Source organism: Myotis yumanensis, unplaced genomic scaffold (assembly GCF_028538775.1).
Source record: "Myotis yumanensis isolate MYYU_CA2020_CCGP unplaced genomic scaffold, mMyoYum1.0.hap1 SCAF_11, whole genome shotgun sequence".
Classification (NCBI taxonomy): Eukaryota; Metazoa; Chordata; class Mammalia; order Chiroptera; family Vespertilionidae; genus Myotis; species Myotis yumanensis.
Genome location: NW_027223762.1, coordinates 35699953 through 35715698, shown reverse-complemented (window position 1 = coordinate 35715698; position 15746 = coordinate 35699953). Strand labels below are relative to the sequence as shown.

At 36.8% G+C, this 15746-nt stretch overlaps 1 protein-coding gene across 8 annotated transcripts in view; it reads right to left on the bottom strand.

The window, feature by feature from the left end:
- EHBP1 (EH domain binding protein 1) overlaps positions 1–15746 on the bottom strand; it is a 310727-nt gene that overhangs the window by 193251 nt on the left and 101730 nt on the right. For 7 of the 8 annotated variants that reach the window (XM_070429315.1, XM_070429313.1, XM_070429318.1 and 4 more), the window contains exon 7: positions 12841–12980. In XM_070429315.1, coding sequence (XP_070285416.1) covers positions 12841–12980 — 140 coding nt within the window. Of the gene's footprint in view, positions 1–12840; positions 12981–14596; positions 15399–15746 lie in introns of those variants that run through there. The other variant, XM_070429320.1, reaches the window with a different exon arrangement.

Genomic DNA, 15746 nt, shown 5'->3' with positions numbered 1-15746 from the left:
TTTCATTCATATTAACAGGGGAAAGGTCATTTTAATAATCTATACCAATGTTCCCTTTATTTGGTATGCAAACAAATGTTAATCCAAATCATAACAAGAAGCAAACTCCAAAGAAATACCATTTATCTATCTAATAAACATTTATTAAGTACCTATTAAATTCCTGTAATAGTACCTGCCCTCATGGCTGTATATGTTTGAGGGACAGATAGACAAGTAAAGCAATACACAGTGTATGATAAATATGATACATGTTATGATTGAAATATGCTTCATAGGCTATGTGAAACTAGAAGAGAGACTTTGAGGTCAGGAATAGCTTCTGAACTTACTCAGATGTGAGCTAAATTAGACAAACAGACATTACTATTAAAATAAAAAAGAAAATGGAGGGCACTGCAAATAAGAACATGACATATTTGTGGAACTGCAAGTTGTTTGGGGCTTAAGATGCCAGAGATGGGGAATGGAATAAAATGAGGCTGATGAATGTTCTTATGAAAGTTCTTGTGGCCAAACTAAAGAATGTAAACTTTACTTTGACAGTTCTGGGAATCCATTGAAAGATCAAATGCACAGTTTAGAAACATCAGTCCAGGCTCAACATGGTGGCATCATTGGAAAAAAAAAAAAACAGCATAGGAAGCAAAGATAAGTAGTTCAGCATCACTACTCCAGGAGGAGAGGCACACAATAAATATTGCTAACTAAAGAATAAGAAGAAACATTTGATAGTTAGTTTGACACAGGGTATGGGGAAAGGAATCAAGGATAATTTCCAGGTTTTTGTCTTGGGTGATTTTGTGAATAGTAGTTCTAGCATGGCATGGGGGCTATTTGGTTTGGCCATACCTACCTACAGGTGCCTCTCATGGAAATAATTCAATTGGCAGTTGTATATGTGGGCATAATTTTGTTATACATTTCTCCTTTTAAAAAAGTATTTTCCTGTTTATTACAAATTTTCCACAGTCAATATTTTTCACATTTATAATCAGGGGTGAAAGTTAAATAAATGAAAAGGAGATTTACAACAAAAATTTATTCCCAGATTTTTATTTTTTTAAGTGGGAAGCTTTCCCAGTAATATACTAGCCTGACCAAAAAAATAAAAAATAAAATAAAATAAAAAATTCCCTGGACCAATCTATATGTATAAAAAGCTAATATGCAAAGTGTCCCCTTGGGAGTTCAACTGGGAGATCGGGAGTTTGATTGCTCACTATGATGTGTGCTGACCACCAGGGGGTGGCACAGAAGGAAGGCAGGCCCCGACTGGCAGCCGGCACCCAGGGAAGGGAGGATCCAGCTGGCAGCTGGGGAAGGGAGGCTCCGGCCAGCAGCCGCAAGGCCCCGATTGGCCCTCATCACCGGCCAGGCTAGGGACCCTACCTGTGTACGTATTTCATGCACTGGTCCTCTAGTATACTTATATAATACTTTATTACTCGTAAAACACTATTTTGCCAAAAATTTACATGTTTGAAAAATGCTAATAATGCTATGTTGAAGCACAAATTTCTATCCTATTCTTCTCAAACTGAGCAATAAACCCATACTAAGCACATTTAGTTATCGTAACAGTGTGTCAATCTGAACTTGCTTCAACAGTGGTGAGAATGAGAAGGAAAACTAAATCAGGGGCAGGCAATCGAAGCAAAGGGTCAAGTAATTTGAGACTCTTCTTTACTGTTAGGAAGGCAAAAGAAGATAGAAATTGACCACCAGAGATTATCACACTGAATAAAAAATGGGGGAGGGGGCGGTGGCACAAAGAGTGGGGGGCTTTGAGGAAAGTCAGTAGCTGAGTTAACAAAATAATAAGTTGCCTGAAACGATAAGATACCTGCAAATCTTGCATGTTCGTCATTCTTCTCTTCAAAGTATAACAAAATTCAGTACAAGGATATCTCATTTTAAGATGGTAACATTTCAACTTCCTGGCAGAAATTGAGATTCAAAAGATGTTACTTTTTCCACAGGCTTTAGCCCAGTGATGGCGAACCTATGACACGTGTGTCAGAGGTGACACATGAACTCATTTTTTTGGTTGATTTTTCTTTGTTAAATGGCTTTTAAATATATAAAATAAATATCAAAAATATAAGTCTTTGTTTTACTACGGTTGCAAATATCAAAAAATTTCTATATGTGACACGGCACCAGAGTTAAGTTAGGGTTTTTCAAAATGCTGACACGCTGAGCTCAAAAGGTTCGCCATCACTGCTTTAGCCCATAAACATTTTCTTAAAATATGTTTTTATTGATTTTAGAGAGAGAGGAAGGGAGGGGGGATGGATCGAGACGGAAGGGGGGGGAGGGAGAGAGAGAGAGAGAGAGAGAGAGAGAGAGAGAGAGAGAGAGAGAGAAACACCAATGTGAGAGAGAAACATTGATCGGTTGCCTCCTGTATGCACCCCGCCTGGGGATTGAACCCACAACCTGGATATGTGCTCTGACCAGGAATCAAACCAGCGACCTTCTGAAGGTAATTAAAGAAGACCTTAATAAATGAATAAAGATTCTTTCTTCACATTTAGGTCTATAATCTATCTTGAGTTAATGTTTGGGTATGCTGTGAAGTATGAATTGGGGCTCATTTTTTCCACAAGGACATCTGGAGGTGTTTAGCATCCCTTGTGAAAATACTTTCTTTTCTTCATTGAATTATACTGTACTTTTGTTGAAAATCAATTGACTAAATATGTTTGGGTTTTTCAGGACTCTCTGTTTTGTTCCATTAATCTGTTATATGCCAATACCACACTATCTTAATTATCATAGCTTTAAGTAAATCTTAAAGAAAATCTTGATGTAAGGTAGAACTAGAATAATAATTCTTCTCTTTTTCAAGATTATTTTGGTTATTCAGGTTGCATTTCCAAATATATTTTAGAATCAGCTTTTCAATTTTTATTTTTTTAAAAAGCCTGGTAGGATTATTAATGGCATTGAGTTGAATTACAGATCGATATGAGTACAAATGACATCTTAACAATATTGCCTTCTAATATGTGAACAAAGAATTTCTCTCCATTTATTAATTTCTCTCATTAATTACTTTTAATAATGTATTATAGTTTTCACATCTTTTATTTCTAAGAAGGCTATGTTATGTTTAGCCTCCATTACAAATAAAATTATTTTGTTAATTTCATTTTCCAAATGTTAGTTGTTCATATATAAAAATACATATTTTCCTACATTGATCTTGTGTCCTGTGCTGGGCTAGGATTTCCAGAATAATGCTGAATATAAGTGGCGAGAGCAAATATCCTTGCCTTGTTTCCAATCTTAGGAGGAAAGTGTTCAGGGTTTCACCATTAGGTATGATGTTAGCTGCAGCTTTCCACAGATGCTTTTATCAAAATGAAGATAATTCCCTTATAATAAAACTTTGCTGAGAAACTTGGTATGGAATTTTGTCAAATGTTCCTTTGAGATAATTATATGGTTTTACTCCTTCTATTAATATGGTTAAACCAATCTTGCATTCCTAGGACAAATCCTCAGCAAATACTTATTGGTACTTAAAATATTATTTGTCTCTTGGTTCCTACCCTAAGTAAATATTGGAGAGCTTCTAACTTCTTCAGATCTCACTTCCATTCTGACTCTGTGAAATGGGCTCTCAGTATTTGCAGAATTCTAAGTCCTGAGGGGGATGACAGAGAATGTTCAGCTGTCATTAGTAAAAACAAAGCAGCATTACAGTTTAAGAGTGAAACAGAAAGTAGGATAAATTTGTAATCTGTATCTTCTATTCTCTGAGGTGACACATATTTGAGATCTGAACACTCGGATGAGATATTCTTGCTGACTCCAGTCTCTTATTCTAGGTCTCAAAATCCTTTAAAAAGGAGGTAGCTGTGGTGCCTTAGCCTCTTAGCTCAAAAAATCAGAAATAACCCCATCTCTCTGTTTCTACCCTACTTTCCACCTAACAAACAGATGAAGTACTCCAGAAATTCTCATTCTTTACACAGATCTCCAGAATATGTTGCCTTTTTAAAACTTTATAGAGTCCACAATAATCCTATGACTTTGCTTATGAGTCTTCCAAGTACTGCAGGGTATATGCTCAGGTAAAAACCAGAAGCAAATAAATGGATGTATTCTCCGACCAGAGTCCCAAGTTTATTCTAAGGAACCTTCAAATGAAAGGAGGGAGACCTACTTATGGCCATTCACAGCCTTAGTAAGTAGGACATTTAATCTCAGAGGGCTGAGTCATACCATAATCAACTCTAGCTCCTCAAATATGAGCTGTAATCTCTTCTACTACAACCTATACTATAAGATTATGTTCCTTGAAGGTAGCCAGTATATCACTGTCTCTTCCTCCCCCCAAATTAACTTTACCAACTAAAAGAAAAAGATGAACAAACAACAGGCACATTACTTATGGTAAAAATGAATCCTGATTTATAAATTGCATCAGGATGGGAGGACTCTATATGGAAGGCCATAGTTTCAGCTTCTCTGATTATAGAGACTAATAACTGGGCATGTCCCTTACTCGGACCTGAGAAATTATGCTTATCAAACTGTTACAAACAATATCAGCTCTTGAACAGCATAAAGATTCTAAGGTAATCAATGACGTAACTATGTGGCTCTTGTCCCCCTGTTCTCAAGTTATCATGTGAGTACAGAGGTCAAAGAATAGCACATGGGCTGCTGTGAGGACCCCAGTAAAAGATTAATGCTCTGCTGTCATGGTGTTTCCTGTACAATATCCTTCAGTGGTTCTCAACCTTCTAGCCCTTTAAATACAGTTCCTCATGTTGTGACCCAACCATAAAATTATTTTCGTTGCTACTTCATAACTGTAATGTTGCTACTGTTATGAATCGTAATGTAAACATCTGATATGCAGGATGGTCTTAGGCGACCCCTGTGAAAGGGTCATTCAACCGCCAAAGGGGTCGCGACCCATAGGTTGAGAACTGCTGTAAGTGAATCTAATGCAAGTTTGACCTATTCAGGTCATGAGAGTCTGAATGTGTGGTGAAGCCTGCAGAGAATATTTGGTGATCTCTGCAACAACTACAAATATAACAGGGAAGCAAGTGTCTGATAATATCTGGTTTCCCTGATAATGTTTTGCTATAAACTGTTTCAGTTAAACCTGATTTTCTGAGCTGTATTCAATAGGACTTTGACATTTATGCAGGAGTCTTTCTCTTTCTCTTCTTGTTGTGTGTTCAAATATTCAACACATTTACCAATGATGATCATATTACCAAAGTTTGGTTCAAGCACTGTGAGGTTGCTGTATAGATGGAGGTACAGATTATTTTGAAACCATAAACAATTTCTAATACAGGCTACAGTATTATAAAATTTCATATAATTATGAAAGTGAACTTTTCATTAAAAGGCTTTGTTTCTTTAACACCAAGGTCTATCACTCCCACTATATTTCAGTTATTTTTCCAATTACAATTCAAAATTCCCTTGCCCATTCACTGGTGCTACACTTCTGTTGAATACAGCTATACATGTAGCATCAATAAAAGCTTCCTGCCTAAGAGCCAGTCCCAAAATGTATACAGTTAGCCGTGAATTCTGCCTCAAACAGAAAAGGGTAGAGACATTTGATTAGTCCAAGTATAGATACAATGAATTTACTTTTCTTTTAGAAAAGACTGTAATTTCAGAAGATATATTATGTTAATTACTACTGCTTTATAGCAATGTTCCATAAGAAATCACTGACTACATGAATAGCCTCTAGGTGTCAATCTAAGAAATACACAAAATAATTGTAACAATCTGTTTCTTCAAGAAGGTTGCAACTTAGTTGGGTAATAATATACCTATATAATTTTATTGATATAATGTGATTGCATTTTTTATGTATTTACATTGTGATATAAAGATATATAATATAGGCAGAATCTAAAATAATCATTCCTTCCTTTTAAAAAACTGTGTCAACAATTTCAGAGCAGAAAGGATGAGTGACTGTAAGCTGTGCTTTAAGTTATTGCCACTTTAGCTGGTAAATAAAAATACCCATACTTTATTTGTACCATGTTTACAAAACATTTGTTTTGTTTACTTCAGCTATTATTTTAACAGTACTGCTGTTAATTTTGTAATATATTTATTATCTTAAAACTACTTTACTCAAACATTTTTATAGTAATAGTGCTGATGCTTAACAAAATAATTCTTGAAAGTTAATAACTTTGAAATGGAATTTGCATGTGCTAAAAAAATGCAACTTAGGCCAAAACCGGTTTGGCTCAGTGGATAGAGCGTCGGCCTGTGGACTGAAAGGTCCCAGGTTCGATTCCGGTCAAGGGCATGTACCTGGGTTGCGGGCACATCCCCGGTAGGGGATGTGCAGGAGGCAGCTGATCGATGTTTCTCTCTCATCGATGTTTCTAACTCTCTATCTCTCTCCCTTCCTCTCTGTAAAAAAATCAATAAAATATATTTAAAAAAAAAAATGCAACTTAGGACACAAAACAACTGCCATGAAATGCTGTGCTATTAAGTGACTGTACTCTGAAAATATAATAGAAAATACAGATGGGAAAAATGCAACATCAAAGCAAAAATTTATTACAATAATTATGGATTTACTTACAATGTGCATCTAATCACCCATGGTCCCCATCTATCTTTGCTCCTTCAACACACATTTTACATTCATTACTTTGGAAAACTAGTCTTGAATTATTTAAGGTTTGAATTATGTGTCTCCGCCTGATCCCATTCCTTCCATAAAATGGGACCACACTACCCTGTATAAGGTAGTACATGATTAAAGGTAAAAATGAATTCAATAAGATAATAAGCTAGAGTTATCAATATGGGCTACAATAGGAGGGAAGCCCCAATTCATTTACTTATGACCTTTCAGTTAACATATATTAAATTCTCGAGAAACCAAGATGGCGGCATAGGTTAACGCCGGAGCTTGCTGCCTCGAACAACCACTTCAAAAATACAACTAAAAGACGGAACAGACATCATCCAGAACCACAGGAAGGCTGGCTGAGTGGAAGTTCTACAACTAGGAGGAACCGAGAATCAGAGGAGGCGCAATGCTGAAGTAAAATACTAAGGTGCGAAGTGCGCGCAGCGCGGGCTCGTGGCTGAGGGCGTGGTTGTCTTTCAATGCGGAGGGAGCCTCAGACTCTGAGCTCCAGATCCGGGCGAGTCTCTAGGGACCCAGACTCAAACGGGAGAAGCAGGACTGTCTGGCTAAGGTCCCTCCGAGGTTTGCAGCGGTTACTGGGACAGAGAGGCAGAGCCCCTGGGGACGGACTGAGAGCAGCCATAACTGCTCCCTCCTCCGCCCTGTTGATCCTGTGGGACCCGCCCCGCCCAAGCCCTGCACAGAGGCATTTGCCGGATAGCCTCAGGCAAAGGCTAGATTAGCACCTCCCTAGAGGACACAAGTTCTTCCACTGCAGACACAGCTGATTCTCACAGCCAGTCGGCCTGGTGGTCAAATCCCTCTAGTATTAACTACAACAATCAAGGCTTAACTACAACAAGACTGCGCACAAAGACCACTAGGGGGTATACCAAGAAAGCGTAAAAAATGCGGAGACAAAGAAACAGGACAAAACTATCAAGGGAGGATATTGAGTTCAGAACCACACTTTTGAGGTCTCTCAAGAGGCTTCTAGAGTCTGTTGATAAACTTGATGAGATGTACAGGAAATCTAATGAGACCCTGGATGCTATGATAAAGGACCATCTAGAAAGTAAGCATACACTGACTGAAATAAAGAATATTATACAGACTCCCAACAGCAGACCAGAGGAGCGCAAGAATCAAGTCAAAGATTTGAAATGCGAAGAAGCGAGAAACACCCAACCGGAAAAGCAAAATGAAAAAAGAACCCCAAAATACGAAGATAGTGTAAGGAGCCTCTGGGACAGCTTCAAACGTACCAACATCAGAATTATTGGGGTACCAGAAGATGAAAGAGAGCAAGATATTGAAAACCTATTTGAAAAATAATGACAGAAAACTTCCCCCACCTGGCGAAAGAAATAGACTTACAGGTCCAGGAAGCGCAGAGAACTCCAAACAAAAGGAATCCAAAGAGGACCACACCAAGACACATCATAATTAAAATGCCAAGAGCAAAAGACAAAGAGAGAATCTTAAAAGCAGCAAGAGAAAGAAACTCAGTTACCTACAAGGGAATACCCATACGACTGTCAGCTGATTTCTCAACAGAAACTTTGCAGGCCAGAAGGGAGTGGCAAGAAATATTCAAAGTGATGAATGCCAAGAACCTACAACCAAGATTACTTTACCCAGCAAAGCTATCATTCAGAATTGAAGGGCAGATAAAGAGCTTCACAGATAAGAAAAAGCTAAAGGAGTTCATCACCACCAAACCAGTATTATATGAAATGCTGAAAGGTATCCTTTAAGAGGAAGAAGAAGAAAAAGGTAAAGATACAAATTATGAACAACAAATATGCATCTATCAACAAGTGAATCTAAGAATCAAGTGAATAAATAACCTGATGTACAGAATGAACTGGTGATTATAATAGAATCAGGGACATAGAAAGGGAATTGACTGACTATTCTTGGGGGGAAAAGGGGTGTGGGAGATGCGGGAAGAGACTGGACAAAAATCGTGCACCTATGGATGAGGACAGTGGGTGGGGAGTGAGGGTGGAGGGTGGGGTGGGAGCTGGAAGGAGGGGAGTTATGGGGGGGAAAAAAAGAGGAACAAATGTAATAATCTAAACAATAAAGATTTAATTAAAAAAAATTTAAAAAAAAACATATATTAAATTCTCAATATGTTCTAGACAATGTGCTAGAAGCTAGAGATGAAAAAAGGATTACAACATAGTATTTCATAAAATAGGGAAAAGAAATATACTGTATAAATATTAGTAACATTCCAAAGAAATATTGAATCATCACAAGGACTGAAGAATTTTAGACTATTTAAAATCCTTTAAAAAATAAGGTATATTTAGGGGCACTGCCATTTTTTGATCGGTTTATCTTCTTCCTTTTGTTAAGTTGTATGAGTTCCCGGTAAATGTTGGAGATTAAACCCTTATCAGAGATAACATTGGCAAATATGTTCTCCCATGAAGTGGGCTTTCTTGTTGTTTTGTTGATGGTTTCTTTTGCTGTGCAGAAGCTTTTTATTTTGAAATAAAAAATAAACTAGTCCCTAGTTTCCATTGCCCTAGGAGCTGTATCGGTGAAGATATTGCTACGGCATATGTCTGAGATTTTGACACGTATGGATTCCTCTAAGATTTTTATGGTTTCCCAAAACTAGAACCACCAATTAGAAAGGATATATGCACACCTATGTTCATAGCAGCACAATTTACAATAGCTAAGATTTGGAAACAGCCTAAGTGCCCATCAGCAGATGAGTGGATTAAAAGACTGTGGTACATCTACACAATGGAATACTACGCTGCTGTAAAAGGAAGGAACTCCTACCATTTGCAACAGCATGGATGGACCTGGAGAGCATTATGCTAAGTGAAATAAGTCAGTTGGAGAAAGATAAATATCACATGATCTCACTCATTTATGGAATATAATGAACAACATAAACTGATGAACAAAAACAGATCCAGAGACAGAGAAGCATCAATCAGACCGTCAAACCTCAGAGGGAAGGCAGGGGAGGATGGGGGGAAAGGGGAGAGATTAACCAAAGGACTTGTATGTATGCATATAAGCCTAACCAATGGACACAGACACTATGGCAGTGATGGCGAACCTATGACACGAATGTCAGAGGTGACACGCAAACTCATTTTTTTGATTGATTTTTCTTTGTTAAATGGCATTTAAATATATAAAATAAATATCAAAAATATGTCTTTGTTTTACTATCGTTGCAAATATCAAAAAATTTCTATATGTGACACGGCACCAGAGTTAAGTTAGGGTTTTTCAAAATGCTGACACGCCGAGCTCAAAAGGTTCGCCATCACTGCACTAGGGGGTTGAGGGCACATGTGGGGGGTGGGGTGGGGGGGGCAATGGGGGGATAAGGACACATATGTAATACCTTAATCAATGAAGAAAAGAAATTTTAAAAAATAAGGTATGCCCTAACCGGTTTTGCTCAGTGGATAGAGCATCGGCCTGTGGACTCAAGGGTCCCAGGTTCGATTCTGGTCAGGGGCATGTACCTTGGTTGCAGGCACATCCCCACTAGGGGGTGTGCAGGAGGCAGCAGATCAATGTTTCTCTCTCATCGATGTTTCTAACTCTCTATCCCTCTCCCTTCCTCTCTGTAAAAAAATCAATAAAATGTATTTTAAAAAATAAGGTATATATGTATGTTTAAGAAATAATGGTTGCTATGGTATGAATGTCTGTGTCTCCCAAAATTCATATGTTGAAATCCTAATTCCCAATGTGATAGTATTAGGAGATGGGGGCTTTGGACGGTGTGATTAGGTCATGACAATGGAGCCCTTATGAATGACATTAATGCTCTTATAGAAAAGGCCCAAAAGAACAATCCTGCCCATTTCCACAATATGAGGAATACAATAAGGAGTCTGTGACCCAGAAGAGGGATCTCATAAGAACATGCGAGCACCCTTTCAGACTTCCAGCCACCAGAATTGTGAGAAATACATTTCTCCTGTTTATAGGCTATCCAATCTATTGTATTTTGTTACAGCAGGCCAAATGAACTAAGACAATGAACTATAAAATCTAATTATTATTGAATGCCTTCATTAAATCTGTATTTACCTAAAATATAATGTTCTTTCTTTTCCTTTCAATCAGCACAGAACTTGTAATATACTGTTATAACTAATTTTTCCTATTATTATGATTAAAACAATACAATATACCTCAAAACAGCTATGTAAATGTGTGGGTATTTTATTCCTACTTATGGTACTAATGTCTAACTGATATTTAGTTTTAACTAAAAGCCATTAACAAAGAAGAACTGTATCCTCCAATTAAAAGATTAAATTATATCCCACTAGAATTATAAAAACTCATGCTATAAAAAAAATGCCTGCATTTGTAAATGGTATAGTATTAACATAAGGATGGATTGGTCAAGCTTAAGTGGGGAGTTGGCATGAAAGGCTTCTCAGACTATGTGGCAACAGAATTAAAATTTGAAGGACAGGCAGAAGGTCACTGGTGGTGGTAGCAGAAGAACACCAACTTGAAGTACTCCAGCTAGCCAAATAAAACAGAGATCTCAAAGACAGGAAAGACATGGCATTTTAAAAATAATTATATAATTGGTGCTGACATCATTTAAACATAATGCAAATGTCAGCATTAATTATTGGGGGTGGTGGAGGAGGAAACCCCAAAATGTTATTGAAATAAAAATAATAGCCAGAAGAGGCTAGAGGAGGTGTTGTAATTGATCAGTATGCCTTATTTAATCATTCTTGTCTTGAAATTTTGCCTGATGTATATATATTTAGTGCTTTATTTTCACTCCAATAATAAAGGCATATCATCAATTCCTTAAGTGTGATAGCCAGATTGCCAATAAGTACTTATTGACCAATTAATACAAAGAAGTTCTAATCACTTAACATTTTAGTAGTTTGATCAAACCAACTATAATGAATAATTGCATGGAAGCTTCTAGATATAAGATAAAACATCCATGTACTAGGAGAAGGTAGCTAATGCAAATTCTCATTTCTTTATTTATAAAGCAGCGGTTCTCAACCTGTGGGTCGCGACCCCTTTGGCAGTCGAACGACCCTTTCACAGGGGTCGCCTAAGACCATCCTGCATATCAGATGTTTACATTACGATTCATAACAGTAGCAACATTACAGTTATGAAGTAGCAACGAAAATAATTTTATGGTTGGGTCACAACATGAGGAACTGTATTTAAAGGGCCAGAAGGTTGAGAGAACCACTGTTATAAAGGATTCATTCGTACATTGACAAAATAAGTATGAACATGTTCAGGCTACTTTATATTATAATTAGTAGTTCTAGTAAAGTTCTACGTATTCTTTTTTTTTAAAATATCTTATTGATTTTTTACAAAGAGGAAGGGAGAGAGATAGAGAGTTAGAAACATCGATGAGAGAGAAACATCGATCAGCTGCCTCCTGCACACCCCCTACTGGGGATGTGCCCACAACCAAGATACATGCCCTTGACCGGAATCGAACCTGGGACCTTTCAGTCCACAGGCCGACGCTCTATCCACTGAGCCAAACCGGTTACAGCAGTTCTATGTATTCTTAACTAAACTTGGACATGATCTTAAACTGCTGAAATTTGTTATTACCAGCAACATACTAAGTTTTCAGAGAGCTAAATGGAATATCCTATATAATAAAAGCATAATATGCAAATTGACTGAACGACTGAACAGCGGAACAACCTTCCAGATGACCATGCGGATGACCACGCTATGACACCCACTGGTGCCAGGCCAGCCAAGGCAGGTGTAATGCGATTGGTCAGGGACCCAGCCATCGCCCCATGATCGCCCTGCAGAGGGAGGCCCAGGCCACCAACTAGCGGGGCAATCAATCAGGGGGCTCCACGATTGCCCCAAAAAGGGAGGCCCACGTCACCGATCGGTGGGCTGCAGCAGGTGGGCAGGGTCTCCCTTTGCGAGGGAAGCCCGGATCCCGGGTGCTGGAGGGAAGCCTGTGCCAGCAGCCAGGGGAAGGAAGGCCTACTCTTGCACCAATTTAATGCATTGGGCCTCTAGTTAGATTATAAAGGCTTAAGGAAGAAAAAATGCCTTGTTAGTGAAACTGTGTTTCCTGGGAAATAAGAATAAGCTTTCAACTTTACAAAAAAAAAAAAAAAAAAAAGATAAACTTACAGCTTAATAAAACCAACCTGTAATTTTTGCTGCCTTTTCCTCTTGGTCCACTCGGTTCTCATCATCTTCTTCATTATCTTCTTCAAAGTCATCTAAATTCCCAATATCAGCCTGCTTCATACTCATCAAACTAGCCAAACTTTGCATGTCTTCATCCCTACATCAATGATTTATAATATAATACATAGTTCATTAAATGACATTACTTGAAAAAGAACTGATGCTTAAGAAAATATTAATATACTCCTTTTTTTGTACATTAATAATTCTTCTTAAAGCTATATAATACTATTGAAAACTCTAAACACTCATTTATTAATTTTTAAACAACATGTTTAATTAGTAAAAAGGAAACAGGATTAAAAACTAACTGGTTAGGAGTTACATTAATTCTGTGCTGCAGACATATGGAAGACTAAAATTTTCTCTATGGGATTAAAGTAGGGTTTCCTAACCATGAAGTCTGCAAACAAAAACTTGTTTCATAAAACAAGGAGATAATTGGCAAATCAGATGAGATCTAGACTTTAAAATATTTAAATTTTCATAAGGAATTAAAATAGAAATTCTTATTCTGAAGTCCATGAACCCTTTTGGTTTTGTAAACTAGAAGAAAAAGAAGTAGAATAAAGCCCTGTAAATTATATTTAAATCTTGTTTAACGGTGCATTTTTCTGAAAGAGGCTACACTTGTTCAAAAGTTAAAGAATTAATGTAATATAAAAAGCACCTTAAGACAAAGTCTAGTCGTTTTAAGAATTACAAGATAGAGCCCTGACCGGTTTGGCTCAGTAGATGGAGCGTCGGCCTGTGGACTTAGGGGTCCCAGGTTGGATTCCGGTCAAGGGCATGTGCCTTGGTTGCGGGCACATCCCCAGTGGGGGGTGTGCAGGAGGCAGCTGATTGATGTTTCTCTTTCATTGATGTTTCTAACTCTCTATCCCTCCCGCTTCCTCTCTGTAAAAAATCAATAAAATGTATTAAAAAAAAAAAAAAAAAAAGAATTACAAGATAGAAAATGACCTGGATTGATTATAAGTTGGACCATATAGTTGATAAATGTTTTTATATTGAAGTATTTAAAATATAAATTTATGAAATTTACATTAGAATAGAAATAAAAAGAAAAATTAAAATTAAATACTGTAAACATAAAAAATTTAAGTTTTCCTGATCTATCATTTTCATCTTAAATTTCAAACAAACTACAGTGAATGAAACATATTCCTAATATGTCATATACAAACTAAATTTCAATCAGGTATACTTCCTCAAAACTCAGAAAGCCAAATTAAAACAGTTTCTCATGTTTTTAGCACAATACAATAAAAAAACACACACACTAAAATCTCTTTTGTAAATATTCATTTTTCTAAATATCATGACTTTGCAGACTAAACTGGATTTTTGAAATTCTTTGCATTTTATCTCATATAAGCTTAGAATTAAAATAATTTCCCCATTTTAAAATAAGTTAGTAACACAAAGTCTGCATGAACAAAAAAAGTTATGTTACATTATATGAATGACTTACAAGTTGCTTACCTATCAATGGGGATCATTTCAAGATATATTATTCTTAAAATGCTAATTTGCTTAATTTTACCTATTTAATTTCCTCATATTTTAACTCTGAACATTTTTCTTTGGGAAAGGTAAGGAGGAAAGAGGGAATTTAGGGTGTTTGAGAGAATGCTTCACTCAAACTGAGATACTTGGTTTGACTGAATTTCCTCTCACCTATATTTCTGTAAATGGTACTGACTCACTTACTGCTCGGCCCACTGGAAAGGAGTCAACCTTCAAAGGATCTTCTCTGATTCTGTTTTCTCTCTTCTTTCTCTATTTCCTTACCTTTCTTTTTGGCCTGGATTTCAGGGTAAGGTCTTTATTTTTAATTTCTCAATATTTAAGTCTACAATTTAAGGTCTTGATATGAAAGACCAATGCTTCCATTCTGCACTCTGTACAACACTCACTTAGAAGCAAACTTTCCAGAGAAGAGGCTTATGTTATCTACCAAGTCACTTGTGCCCTGTAGATGAGTGCCAAACATCTCATCTGACGCAGAGTATTCAGTCTAATCAGTTAAGTAGACATGACCAATTATAGTAACCACATTTCACTAGGTCAAACACATTCAGAAGTGTGATTCAGATTGGATTGTAATGTTTATACGTGCCTTTTCCCCCTCACCTTTTAAGTCAAGGTGTAAAATTTACATTTCCATCTTCACTCCAAATAGGTACTAACGGTTTCACTATACCCAAAACATGAACTTACCCCATGACTTAACTAGAGTGAATGTTACTTTTTTTTTTTTTTTTACCTGTTTTAGGTATGTTCACCTCATTTTATCCAGCTATAATGTTAAGTCTTTTAGGAGACTAGAACTGGGTATAGAAATTATCTTCGTGCAATGCCTAGTCAGAGCTTTAGAAGTGATTTTTGAAAAGTATAGTGATTATAACAAAGTGTGTCTACCTGTACACCTTGCTATACAGTTTTTGGAAGGCTGAGCCAAAAAACATGAACTGGCAAAGGTTCCTTTAATTCTTTCATTACTCTTATCCTAAACTTTTCATTCTGGGTTCCTCTCATATCTCAGCTGAACCAAACAGCTCCACAAATTGAACTGTCTGTATTTCAGAGGACAACCACTTACACCGAAGACACTAAAATATATATATAAAAAAAAAATGTATGATATACTATGATATACAATTATAATATAAAATTTGAAACTTTCTGTAATCACTTTTATATTATTGTTCATTCTCTAGAGTCATAAGAGGCTATAAATAACAAGGAGTTCATTTAATTCAGCCTCTGAAACAAAGAATGGCAAGAATGATTGGTATGTGGTAGGATGTTCTCAACTGTTGCCAATATCCTGAGTCCAAAGCTATAAACCTACAGTGTT